Source organism: Heterocephalus glaber, unplaced genomic scaffold (assembly GCF_053883595.1).
Source record: "Heterocephalus glaber isolate CG9 unplaced genomic scaffold, H.glaber_assembly_v1.0 deba00000281, whole genome shotgun sequence".
NCBI classification, from domain to species: Eukaryota; Metazoa; Chordata; class Mammalia; order Rodentia; family Bathyergidae; genus Heterocephalus; species Heterocephalus glaber.
Window position 1 is genome coordinate 27,353,406 of NW_028258139.1, and position 13,685 is coordinate 27,367,090.

Genomic DNA, 13,685 nt, shown 5'->3' on the forward strand with positions numbered 1-13,685 from the left:
TCCTCCTAGCACTTATGCGCCAGAAGCCATTCACAGCACCCGACCCCTAGTCACACATCGAGTCAGCATCACAACTCTGTGAGGAAGCTGTTTCTATTTCCCCATATCCAATGTTAGAAGAAGAAACTGAGGCACAGAGAATTTGAGAGACTAGTCCAGAATCACATAGTGAGCGGTAAGTTGGGATTCAGAATCACTTCTTGGAGTTCTTCTTCACCCTTTGATGACTTGTGGTGGGTAGGATAGGGTACTGCACTTGGTAGAACATTAACGAACAGTAATACTGTAGCTTTTGGTTCCTTCTTTCATTCATTTAAAAAATACATTGAAGAAATAGGCTCGACGTTGTCAGGCAATGTCCTAGGTGCTAGGGATATAGGTTTAAATGAAGTTGTCAGTATCCTTAATGTCTCATGGGCTTTACATCTTATACAGGGAGATAGATTATAAAGAACAATACATTTAAACATCAAATATTATATAGAGAATCAAACTGGGAGACAAGAGTAAGCTTCCTGTGGCCCAAAGCTGCAAGTATAGTAGGAACCAAGTAAGAGAAGGTTGGAGGTTGGAGAAAGGAGACTTTTGGCAGACAGCAGAGGTGTGGAGGTTGGAGCAAGCTAGGCATGTATGTCTGAGGCATAGTAAAGGAGGCAAGAGACTCCATAAGAGGAGGTCACAGAGGCTGCTTAAGTCATGCTCTTTGCAATCCATTGAGTTGGTTCAGATTTTGCTCTAAGAGTCATGGCAAACCACTGAGTTCTTTAAAGTAGAGGGGTGACATAGTGATTTCATTTCTGTTTCTGCAAGCTCATTCTGGCTATCTATGGAGGACAGGATACAGGATAAAGGATAGGTGTGGGGAGGTCAGAAAAGAGCTAAAATAGGTGGTGAAAACAGAGATTCAGGGCTATTTTCAAAGGCTTGCTGGCAAGGAGGGTTGTCATTAGAAGACCTGTAGTTTTCCACCACAGCAATGGAGCAGGAAGGGCGTGTATGGAGAAGTCACACTTCCTCCTCCATACATTGTTACTCCTGGCTCCTGCGGGTGCTTGCCCAGCCCTGGGAATGGATGTTTTCTGTTGCGAAGGTTCAGGCTGTAAAGTGTGGCATAAATGATGTTAATAGACAACCAGAGTGTGTGGGGGAGAGAGAGAGAGAGAGGGCCATAAAGCAGAGCAGAACATACAGACAGGACAGGAACAGTAGGGTCCAGACCTTCACTTTAAAGTTGAGTATCATTGGGCTGGGGATTTAGCTCAGTGGTGCTGCCACCTGCTTGCAAGCACAAGGTCCCGAGTTCAATCCCCGGTACCAAAAAATAAAAAAAGAAAAGAAAAAGTTGAGCATCACCCAGCTTACAGATTGGGCCCACAACAGCTCATCACTCTGCAAAATCTCTTCAAGTCAGATGAAATGCTTGGCCTGAGTATGTCTGTGTGTCCTCATTTTCCTTCTCATTCCTCCACACATGGCTACCTCTTAACGCCTTTGGTCCATGGAGAATGTGTTCTTGATGATGATTTCAGGAGCACATTTGTTCCTAGGTTGCACAACAGCGAGGCGGCAGGTGATGGGGACAGATGAAGTGAGGCCCGAGCACCTTCAGGGCCTGTTGTCCCTTTAGACTTAGTTCAACTTTGCTTGACAAAGAGCTTGGGTTTCGGCCAGTGGGCCTGCGAGGCTTGCCTGTCTCATGACGTCCCTGATGGTACCATCTCTCCCTGTGAGGCTCTCTGCACCAGTCCTCATGATGAGACTGTGAGACTTCCAGCATGTATGGGGTGCTAGAGAGTGAGTCCGGGCTCCTAACACAGCTGTGGAGTGCGGGCCAGGGCCCAGCCTCTCCTCCAGTGGTGTAAAGTTGGGTGGCTCAGAGCTACCATTCTCACACCCAACCTTTGAAGACGCTGGGGTCCTCCTGGGTGGATCAGCACCTGAGCTAGTAAATTGGACTCGGTGTACTTTTTCACTTTTTTCTGTTTATCATTTAATGGTTGTTTATGGTTAAAAAAAATTGGAAATTTCAGAAAAAAGGCTGGAGAACAAGGATTGTGCGTTATTCTGTTGTCTAGAGCAAGCCACTCTTTGTTTTGCATATTCCTCGCGGGCTCTGAAATTTCTCTCCTATGCAGTTTTTCTTTCTTTGTGGAGCTGAGTTTACACTGCATGTGCACTTTTTTACCCTACATTTCCCCACCCCCTTTGTCTCAGAAACCCGTTTCCATTACATTAAACATTCCTGACATGAAATAGTAGATGCTGAAAAGAGCTAGGGCCAAGTTGGGGAGGTCAGGAAGTCTGGTGGTGGGAATGCCAGGACAGGACACAGACCCTGCCAGGAGAAGCAGGGGCACATTTTTCCAGGAAACTGCCTCCCATGGAGGGGACAATAGTCAGCGGTGGACCGGACCGGACTGCCAATTGAGGCAGGGGAGACTTTGAGGAACCAGGAACAACAGCAATTCAATCATGGATCAAAGTAGTGAAGTATGTACAAAAAAGATTAGCAGTGTGAATATTGACAAACTTATAAAGGATTTTTCACAGATAGAAAAGAAAATGATAGAAACCAGTGGAAAGAATAACATACCGGAAGTTCAGTTGGAAAAGAGTACCTCTTTATTAAAAGTAATGCAAACAAAGGAAGCCTCAATTAAAAAAGAATCTGCCGCTCTTCATGATAGGATAAAAGGGCTACAACAGACCATTGAATATAAACACAATTTGAGAGCTGAAAATGAACAACTAAAAAGAAATGCTGATATGACAAGGGAAAAGCTGAAATCTCACAAACAAGACTATAAGAATAATATTGCCAAACTTGTACATGAAATGAAAATCAAAGAGGAAGAACATAAGATAGAAATAAGCAAACTTTATCAAGATATGCAGGAAAAAGTTGAATTAAATGAAGAAAAGCACAAAGATCTAATAAAGAAAAAGGAGACGGAAATCTCAGAGTTAAATGCAAAGTTAATAAATCAAGAAAAAGAAAAGCAAAATGAAATAATCAAACTACAGCTGGAGTTTGATGCCAAACTAGCAAGAGTTCAGACTAAGTCAAAACCATATCCAGATGCTACTATTTCCCCACACAGTATCTATAGAAGGAAGCTTCAACATCTTCAAGAAGAAAAAAACAAAGAGCTCGCAGCTCTTCGTAATACCATTCACAATTTGGAGCAGTGTCTTTCTCTCTTTTTTGGTACTAGGGATTGAACTCGGGTCCTTGTGCTTGCAAGGTAAGGGATGGAACCACTGAGCTAAATCCCTGGCCCAAGGAGTAGTGTCTTTCTATTGGCAAAGATTCTCACTGTAAACGTAGACGATTTTGAGTATAACAGTAAGTTCATTAATTACTATTTACTTTTTTTAAAAGCAATTGAAAAATTCACTTCCATTTTCAATACAAGTATACTACCTAAATATCCTAAATAATAAATGAGACAGCCTTAAACATTAAAAAAAAATTCCTGGTGATGCACTCTTTTATCCTCCAAAGCTATGCAATCAGCAGGAACCAGTCAGTATTACAGATACGGTGGGGACAATCCAAACACTGTCCTTACCCTTAGGGACGCTTCAGGCTGGCAACACTTTGGAATTTTTCATTTATTCTTTCTTCACTGCATTTATTTTTTTATCAAGTTTTTCTTTCCTCAGCTGCCAGACTGCCATTAAGTTCTGTGTGAAAGTGACTTGTAGGAACATTGCCATGTGTGTATCTAACCTATTGTTTCGGCATATCAAGGCGGTGTAGAAATCACTCATCTCCTTTCACAGATGAAGAAATGATCAAACAGAAGGGATTAGTTTTGATGGTAAAATCTGATCTCAATCTAGATCTTCCAAGTCCAAGTGGCATTTTCTCTTTTAGTAAATACCACTTGAACACCTGCTTAGAGTCTAGGGGTTTAGCTCTTACAGTTAAAAAGGGATTGGATAAACTCTTCTTCAACCTCTTCCTCTTCTCTTTTTTGTGATATTGGGGATTGAACCCAGGGCCTGGAGTACTCTAAGCAAGAGGTCTACCACTGAACAACATCACCAGCCTATTTTGTTTTATTTTATTTTGAGACAGAATCTCTCTAAGTTGCCTACCCTGGCCTTGAAATCGTAATCCTCCTGCCTTAGCCACTCGAGTAGCTGGGATTTCTGGCTTGTGTCACTGTGCTGGGCTGATAAACTGATTCTTGTAAAGGCGTTTGCTGATAACCACTTAAGCCTCAAGGAGCATCTAATTTCAAAACCTTCCTCACTAGCAGCACCAAAGTACTGGGGAGAAGCTCCTCAAGCTCTGTAACCCAGAATTCTCTGTCTCAGTCACTTTCCTCATTGCTGAGACACAGTACTCAACACCCACAACTCAAAGGCAGAGAGGTTTAGTACAGTCCACTCACTCCAGGGCGTCAGGAGGGCTACTGCAGCCAGCGGGTAGAGGGGTGGAACATCACACCCCGTGACCACGCTTCCGATCACACTAGGCTTCCTGAGGGACATTAGCTATAAACCCGTGGGAGAGTTGAGTTGATCCACTGATGAGCACAGCAGTTCCATGATCCAGGCTCCTTCCAAAAGCCCACCTTTGAATACCTGAGGTTCTTGGGGGACATCTGGATCCAAGCCACAACAGTGTCCTTGCTGCAACCCTCAGGACTGGGTAAGAGTCTGAGCAGCGAAACGAGGCCCTCAGATTCCAGCGCAGTCACCGTTACTCAACTCGCTGCAGGGATTTGGGGATCTCATTTGGAAAATCTGAGTGTGTGTTTTCACCCCCAAGTGAAAACAACACATGCACCACCTGTTTGTAGAAATACATTTAAAGTGCTTAGCACACTTCCTAGTACATTTTTTTTTCTTTTTTTTTTGTTCTGGGGATCGAACTGGGGACCTTGTGCTTGCAAGGCAGGCACCGCAACCACTGAGCTAAGTCCTCGGCCTTCTAGCATGTTGTTAAAAGGGCAAAACACCTTCTTGAATTAGGTTGTTCTTATCATTCCTGTCATGGGGAAGAATGGTCTCCACTTGCTGACATATCACTGAGACAATGAAGGAGCGCGTCCTTTTCTTCCCACTTTTGGAAGGAAGTGGTATCAATATGCTTCTTCAATAGATGAAGAGCTGAGATACAGAGAGTTAGCAGTTGACTCCAAGAGAAATGAGGCGTGTTGTAGATGTTATACCACATTTTGGGGGTGGGACGAATTGCCACCAGGAGTGTTAGCATTCTCTTCCATAAGGCATGCAGTGCTGGGTAACACAGAGGCCAGGAGCATCCTGCCACTGAGCGGAGGTTCCCGTCGGGGAAGAAGCTGGTGCTGGTGAAGTTGCCAGGGTCGTGTGCCCCCTTAGTGAAGCTGGGTTTCCATGAGAGGACTGCGCTCATCAGGGGGCCCACCCAGTGCCCACACTGCACCTTCTGCAGTGCCCTTAGGTGCTGATCTTACACAAGGTACTTTGGGATTGTCTGCTTTCTCACTAAACTAGGATGTCGGATGGCATTACAGTGAGAAAGTAGAGACAGTGTCTGGTAAAACTGGTCTTTCAGAACAGAGAAGCCTGTGGACAGCACTGTCAGCTGGGCAGTGCCTTGAGTTGTCTGGTGGTGCCGATTCTTAAACACAGTGCTGCCCCAGGCAATGGTGTCACCACCTTGGATCTGCATCTATTTCTGCAGGGAGGCAGAGGAAGGAGCCCAGTGGATGCCAGGAGAGGCAGACAGAATCTATGCTGCTGCCAGTGTGGGGCTTGTTATCTGTGGTTCTTGTGTCAGTTGACTCCTGGCAAACACACAGGAGAGTTCTGCATAATGTCAGAAAATAACGTTTAGCTTTAAGTAATGAAGAGTAACAGATCTGTAAGTCATTCTTCCCCCAGGTACAGGTTGTGACTAAACTTTGGACTCTGTCAGTCCTGTGCACATCCTATCTCCATGTTGTGTTTTTAATTCCAGGAAGATTTTCAGTTCAGAAAGTTCTCCAGGTGTAGGTTGGATCCTGAGAATTGAGCACTGGCTGGTCTGTAGGCACTTACCTTTGTATTGAGGATTTTGCTTTGTTCTTAGTTCTGCTGAGGCTAACCATTATTTACAGTCTAAGTACCTCCTCTGTGTACCTCCCGCTGCCAGTTAGAAATGAGACATTAATGGCCCTTTCTCTAGGGAGCTTGCAGCTGAGCAGTGAGATGGACACAAATGGATAAGAAGGTTTCCTTCTGAATGAGGAGCACCCAGAACAGACTCTGAACCCTACTTTGGAACCAGACAAGGCTTTCTGGGTGAAGAAATGCCTTTATCAAATCATCCATCATGTCACATATTCATTTAATGAACATTTAATCAGCTCTTGCCATATGTGAGGCTCAAGGTACAAGCAGGAACAGCAGCCAAACTAGTTACATAAAGCTCTGTCTTCATAGATCTTCTGTCTAATGATGAATGAATGCAGAAACAACCCCAGGCACAATCAGTTATTTGATCTTTGACAAAGGGTCCAAAACCTACAATGGAGGAAAGACAACTTCTTTAGCAAATGATGCTGGGAAAACTGGTTATCCATATGCAAAAGATTGAAGTTGGATTCTTATTTATTACTATATACTAAACTGAAATGGAAATAGACCAAATATCTAAGTATTGAAACAGAAACACAACCTACTGGAAGATAAAATAGGTAAAATTCTTGAAGTCATTGGAGAGGTAAAGACTTTCTGAACAGAACTCCAATTACACAAGAAATAACAAAAATCAACAAATGGAATGATATCAAATTTAAAACTTCTGCACAGCAAAGGAATCAATCAGCAGAGTGAAGAGACAATGTACAGAATGCAAAAAGTTTTACCAGCTGTTCCATAGATAGAGGACTAGTATCAAGAATATATAAAGAACCCAAAAATTAGATCCCGCCAAATCAAACATCTTGTCAAAAAATGGGCAACTGAAATGAACAGAGACTTCTCAGAGGAAGTACAAACGGTCAACAGGAGAGAAGCTCAGCTGGTCCCAGCACCTGGAAGGAAGCTCCCCCACTGCCATCCCAAGCTCCTAGGGCAGAGAAGGTGAGCCACGTGGGTGCCAGAAGCACACCCTCACTGTGGAAATGAGAAAACACATAAACAAGCCTCAAAAACAGAGTTCCAGATCACTTACAGCAACCCCAAAGAGAAACGAGATGGAACACTCTGATACTCAACCACCTGGACTCTCTGAACTGGCAACAAAAGAGGATCTGGGAAAAATGAAATCAGAAATAATTACTCAGATAGCAGCAAAGATTTTGCTCATGGTGCAAGACATGATTAATAAATCTAGAGAGGACACAGAGAAAAAAATAGAGAATCTGAGGAACATGATGGAATCCCAACACAGGAAACAAATGGAATCCATAAAACAGATATAAACAGATTTCCAAGAGATTAAAAACTCCATTGAAAGACTGTGTAGCAGAATGAACCAATGTGAGGATAGAATTTCACATATAGAAGATAAGATTGCAATTAGTGAGGAAGAAAAGAAAAATTGCTTTAAAATTGTAAGGGAACAGGAGAAATCAACCCAGCAGCTGCTAGGCGATGCAAAGAAGAATACCATAAGACTGATTGGAGTCAATGAAGAAAGAGGAAAGAGTGCAGATGACATAAAAAAACTGTTCACAGAAGTGATGGCAGAAAACTTCCCAAGGAGGGGAAAAGAACTTGACATACAGATAAGTGAGGCATATAGCACTCCAGCTAGCCTTAATCAAAAACAATCTACACATAGGCATATAATAGTTAGGATTCCAGAAATCCAACAGAAGAACAAAATTCTACAAGCAGTGAGGGAAAAGAAACAAATCACATACAAAGGAAAGCCCATCAGAATCACAGCAGACTTCTCAATGCAAACCCTCAAGGCAAGAAGAGCTTGGAGTGATGTATTTCAAGCCCTAAAGGAAAACAGCCTCCAACCCAGATTCATGTACCCTGCAAAACTATCTTTCAAAATTGATGGAGAAATAAGATACTTTCATGATAAAGAGCACCTCAGGAACTTCATGAATACCAAACTGGCACTCCAAAAAATTTTAGACAATACCCTGGGAAAAGACAATGAGGATCACAACCCCAGGAAACCCAGCAGAATGAATCCATTGGGTGTGACAAATTAAACGCAAAGGGGGAGAGTCCAACAAAAAGAAAAAGTCATGACAAGGCTTTTAAAACTTTTAACTTCAACTCCCTAATGAGTGCATAATTCAATCTTATTATTGTACTGATTAGTATTTTTCTGATTCTAGAGTTGCACACCATTCCTTGTGCTATACTGGCTATTTATCATCTTCTTATGTCTACATTTTAATTGGATTGTCTATTAATGAGCTGTAAGAATTCTTTATATATTCTGGTCATAGGTTATATGCATTGTAAATATGGTCTGTTTAAGGACTACTTTTGTTAAACAAATTTCTATCTATGTTCATATTTTTTCTTCTATTATCTTTATCGAGTTTTAGGATTAGCACATGTTGAGTTCCTAAAATGAGGGGAGAAGTGTTCCTTCTTTTTTCTGCCTTAATTGTTTGATATCATTTATCAGCTAAAATGTTTATGAGCCTGCTGTTGTCATATAGGTAGGTTTTCAAGTTAGGAATATACTTTCTTTAATAGGTGCTATTCAAATTTTATATTTCCTCCAGAGTTAGTTTCATTAATTTGTCTTCCAAGTTACTTCTTAGAAGTTGTCAAATTTATTTCAAAACAGATTTTTGTAATATGCTTTCTGTATCCTTTTAAATTCTGTAAAATCTGTGGTAATGTCTCCTAGATCTTATATTGTAATTTAGAAAATGTCTAACTGATATTGTGTAACAGGAAGAAAAGGTCTAAAAGAGCAGGGGAATTGGGAGGGGTAGGGGAAGGGAAAAAAGGGAAAGGAAAAAATAGGAGAAGAGGAAAAAAATGGAAACAAGGTCTTTGCAAATGGGAAAGGGTGAAGGGGGTGAAGGGAGGGCAAAGGAAGGGGGAAAAAAATAAGAACCAAGAGACTCATGTAATGGTACAAGATCCCAATGATGAATGTAACTGTATTTTATACCTAAAATGTACCAATAAAGTTAATGGGAGAAAAAAATAAAAAAATAAAAAAAAATAAAACAAATGGTCAACAGATACATCAAAAAGTGTTCAACACCTCTGCCCACTGGAGAAATGCAAATTAAAACTACACTAAAATTTCCTCTCATGCCAGAAAGAATAGCAATGATCAAAAAATCAAATAATAAAAGCTGGCCTCACTGCGGTAAAAAAGGAATATTTCTGTATAGTTGGTGGAAATGTAAACTAGTACAACCATTGTGGAAATTAGTATGGGGATTTCTCCAAAAAATTAAAATCAAAATTCCATTTGACCCAGCTATTCCCTTTCTAAATATCTTCTGAAAAGTGTTAAAGACATCATATTACAGAGATATATGCACACCAAAGTTGATAGCAGCACAATTAATAATAGCTAAAAATCTAGTACCAGCCTATATGCCCATCAACAGATGAATGGATAAAGAAAATGAGGTATCTATACATAATGGAATACTTCTTGGCAATAAAGAAGGATAAATTCAAGACATTTGTATGAAAATGCATACACCTTGAAAATACAATGTTAAGTGAAATAAATCAGACATACAAGCTTAAATACTGTATTGTTTCTCTTATTTGAGTAATTCAAAGTACAAATAAAAAGCAAAATAAAATATTGGTAAAATGAAACAGGGAGGTAGATCTTTTGCAAATGGGTAGGGGACCAAGTCTCATAGAGAACAAAGACTCAGAGTGGGAGGGTTGGAAAGTGGGGGAGGTAAAAAGATTTAAGATGCATCATTTCCATGTACCAACTACCCTTAATGAATGTAATCTCCACATGTTGTAAATATGAATTAAAAATTACAGTAATAATAATGAACATGGGGAAAGGGGACCTAGCAATGGAGGGGGAGGAGTTGGGTAGTGGAAAGGGAATATAAAGAACTGAGATAGTTCGGTACATATACCCATTCCCTAAGATGAATGTGACATCATGTACTCCAAAATGTGCAAAAAACAAATTTAAAAAAGAAAAGAAAGAACAGCATTTAGGTAGAGCCTGGACAGTGTACTGAAATGTTCTACTTCCTGTGTGCAGGAAACAACAATAACCTCCAGCCAATGTTTGTGCATTGACAAAGCAGGAGTCTCACCACGGAAGTGATTTCTGCAACCTGTAGCCAGGCAGAAGAAGAAGGCTCCACAGCCCTCCTCATGAAGAAAGTCACCTTGCTGTCTTATTCCCCGTAGCCATCCCTGTATTTAATATAGTTCTCAGTGCCTAGGTGGTCAATAGATTCTTGAATTAAGTGAATCAGTGCTGGGGAAGTGCTAACGTTGGTCTTCGAATACATGATGCAAGTTCTAGCTCTCACAGACAGCAAAGCAAAAAAATTAACAATTAAAGAATGTCAGAGATGAACACTGAATTAGACTTGATCCCAGCCACATGGCTGACATCCTCTATTCACATCTTATGTGCTAAACGCCAGTGTAGATTTTCAGAGTTCTGGGTTGATTCTTGTGGCTGGAGTGTTGAGTGAGGCTGAGTGTAACTTTCAGTTCAGCTCTGCCCAGGATGAATTCATTTAGTGCTTCTGTGAGGACACTGACCATATGTGAGGTGAGGAGTTCTGTTGTAAGATATTCCCTGGTCAGAGTATTCAGAAGACAGAAAAAATAAACAGGTGGTTGATGTCATTTATTCATTTATTCATTCAATAAACATTCTCAAAGCATGGTTCTGTCAGATGCTACAGTAGATACTGGGACATAGGAGATTAATTAATAAGGTGACTTTTGTTTGGGAAGCTGCCCTGGACTTGTTACTCTTCCCAACTGAGATAGCTTTATGGCTGTGTTAAATCCCTCTTGTAATTGTACTTTTTCTTATGCACCTGACCCTGTGGGCTTCTCCCTTTCAGGCTCTCTGTCTTGTGGAGTTAGCCTCTAGTAGCTTGGTGAAGCCTCTGCAATATTGAGCTGAACTCAGATGAAGACTCAGGAGCTGGGTCCAGTCAGAGATGGCAAGGGGCAGTGCACCAGCATCTTTTGGAGCCTCACGGACCAGGCAGGAAGGGCTTAGGCAGGGGATATGTGGGTTACCTGGGTAAGGAACATTGCAGAGGATCACAAAAGGGGCAGCATTCTAATTGGACCTGGGACGTGATGAGAAATTTGCTGAGAAGAGAGACCCTGTGAAGCAGAAGGAGGTTTTTAAAGGAGGACTCTGGCATCTATCGGCTGCTGCTGAGTTCACTGCAGGTCCAGTACCCATGCTTGCAGGACCACAGGAAGCAGCTTGCCTGATCGTGACAGTGTTTCTCAGCCCTCAGGACTTCTGACAGCCCATTTCACAGGTGGGGACCTTGGGGCCCCAAAAGAGGATACACAGTGGGGGCGGAGCTGGCTGCAAACTGTTGATTTTAGATTCCTGCCTTACATGTAGCTGCCTCTGTTCCCTGTGTTCTCTTGCCAGCGGTGGCTTGGTGTTTCCTGCTGGCTCAGAGAGGATTTCCTTCTGGAGCATGTTCAGATGGGTTGGACAGGTTGCTTCCTACAGCAGCTTCCTAAGTGCATGTGATCAGCAAGAGAATCCCCAGCTTCTTCTAGTCAGAAGGACCTCTCCCCTCCTGTCTTGGCCTCTCCACTCCCTTCTAATTTACATTAGACTTGGAGGATGGAAGACTGAGGGAGGCCAGCGAAAGGAGTCTGGAGAGATGGAAATGGAAGTTCAGGACGACTGTCCCGGGTGGAACTGGGTTTGCTAGTCAGCTCTTTCTCAGGGCTTGGATGCCTTCCTCCTCAGTCCACACCTCAGGTCGCACACACACACACTCACACACACACACTCACACACACACGTGGACTATGCTGTACTTGAATTTGGTCCAGGACTGCTTTTGGAAAGTGAATTAATATGCAAAGGAAGATGCAAAATGAATTATGCAGGCTGCTAGTGAAAATAAGACAGTAAGGTAATTTAGCCTCCCTTCCCTTTACAGAGGTGTTGTTTTACACAACGTGGCACAAGTGAAGCCAAGTTTTTTTGAACTTCAAAGAGCAACTTTACATGTATTTCATTTAAAAAGTATTTTTTCTGGTACTTACTAATTTTACAAAATACTGGGTATCAGTCTAGCATTTTCCTACATGTGCATACTACATTTTGATCATTCCCTTTCCCCCATGACCCTCCCTTACATTCCTTTCCCCTACTCCTTACTCCCTTCTGCTTACCTAATAATAGTCTCCTGCCTACTTTCATGTCATCTTTCTTAGATTCACATAAGAGGGAAAACACATAATACTTGCCTTTTTAAAAGCTTTTATTTTTATTTGCCCTTATTTGCAGTACATAAGGATTATATTCATTGTAAGAGGTTGGTACATGCACGTAACACATCTTAATTCTCCATTTTTCATTCCCTTCTTCTCCCCCCACTCCTTCCCTCTGTCTCTTAGTCCTTTTGAACTCAGGACCTTGTGCTTGCCAGGCAGGCACAGAGCCACCGAGCCACATCCTTGGCCCAGTCTTCTTTCTTTTTGCAAAAGATCTACCTCCCTGTTTCCTATTGTCTTTTATTTTGCTTATTAATTAATTTCTATTTTGGGTTTCTCATATAAGATAAATCTTGTGATATTTAAGCTTGTGTGTTTGATTTATTAAGTCTGGCTTATTTTGCTTAGCATGATGATCCCTAGTTCCATCTATTTTCTTATAAATTACAGAATTTCAGTCTTCTTTATGGCTGAATATTATGAGCTGTGTATATATTCACTACATTTTCTTTATCTGTTCATCTGATGGGCATGCAGGCAGGTTCCATATCTTGGTTGCAATAAACATGGGAGTGCAAGTGTCTCTTGAGGTATATACAAGGAATAGGGTATTAGGATCATACAATGGTTCTATTTTTAAGAACCTTACATTTGATTGTTCCCTGATGTAGTCTCTGCCCAGTGTTCCCTGCCAGGAGCAAGGCTGGGAGGAAAGTCCATCCCCGGCCAAGCACTTTCCATCTTCCAGGCTTTGCTCTAGGGGCAGAACAACGTTCATCACAGCAGTATGAGGAGTCTGCTGTTATTGTCACAGTGCTACAGATGAGGAAACAGAAGCTTAGAGAAGTTAATGACCATGTTCAAGGTCGCTTAGCAATGAAAGGGCAGATATGGAATTTATATGTGTTTTAAGGCTAAACAGATGAGAGAAATACCCTATTTCCTTTCCAGACTTTGGTTCTGTTTCCATAGTGTGTGGATTCTCCTCCTCCTCCTTCTCTCTTTCTTTTGAAACTTCTTAGTCTGCTGTTGACAGCTTTAGGGGTGTTCACTGCCTTTGTTTCCACCTGGTATAAAAGAGACACATTTGCCTTGAGAGAAGAAAAGAACTTCAATTCTACAGATGCTCTGGCTGCTGTCTTATTGGTGCTGATTGGTTCATGTGATCATTGGTAAGAATCTGTGTTTGAGAATGTGGATGTGGCGATGATGATGACCCTTTCTGGAAATCAGAAAGGAGAAAGGGAGGAATATGGGAATACCTGCTGTGTAGATGGCCTCGGTACCTGCCATAGAGTATTGGGAAGGTCTTTGCTGTGGGAATCCATCTTGAGAAATAC

At 41.7% G+C, this 13,685-nt stretch overlaps 1 protein-coding gene across 1 annotated transcript; it reads left to right on the forward strand.

Moving 5' to 3' along the window:
- Positions 1–2,441: 2,441 nt before the first annotated feature.
- LOC106008496 (coiled-coil domain-containing protein 152-like) lies at positions 2,442–3,338 on the forward strand. Its single transcript, XM_013068485.2, has 2 exons — positions 2,442–3,187; positions 3,289–3,338. The coding sequence occupies exons 1-2, from the start codon at positions 2,473–2,475 to the stop codon at positions 3,336–3,338; spliced, it is 765 nt and encodes a 254-aa protein (XP_012923939.2). The 5' UTR covers positions 2,442–2,472.
- The last annotated feature ends 10,347 nt before the right edge of the window (positions 3,339–13,685 follow it).

Coding starts and splice junctions, on each gene's coding strand:
- LOC106008496 (XM_013068485.2), top strand. CDS start 2,473: ATGGATCAAAGTAGTGAAGTATGTACAAAAAAGATTAGCAGTGTGAAT. Junction 3,188..3,288: donor TACCATTCACAATTTGGAGC/AGTGTCTTTCTC, acceptor GGCCCAAGGAGT/AGTGTCTTTCTATTGGCAAA.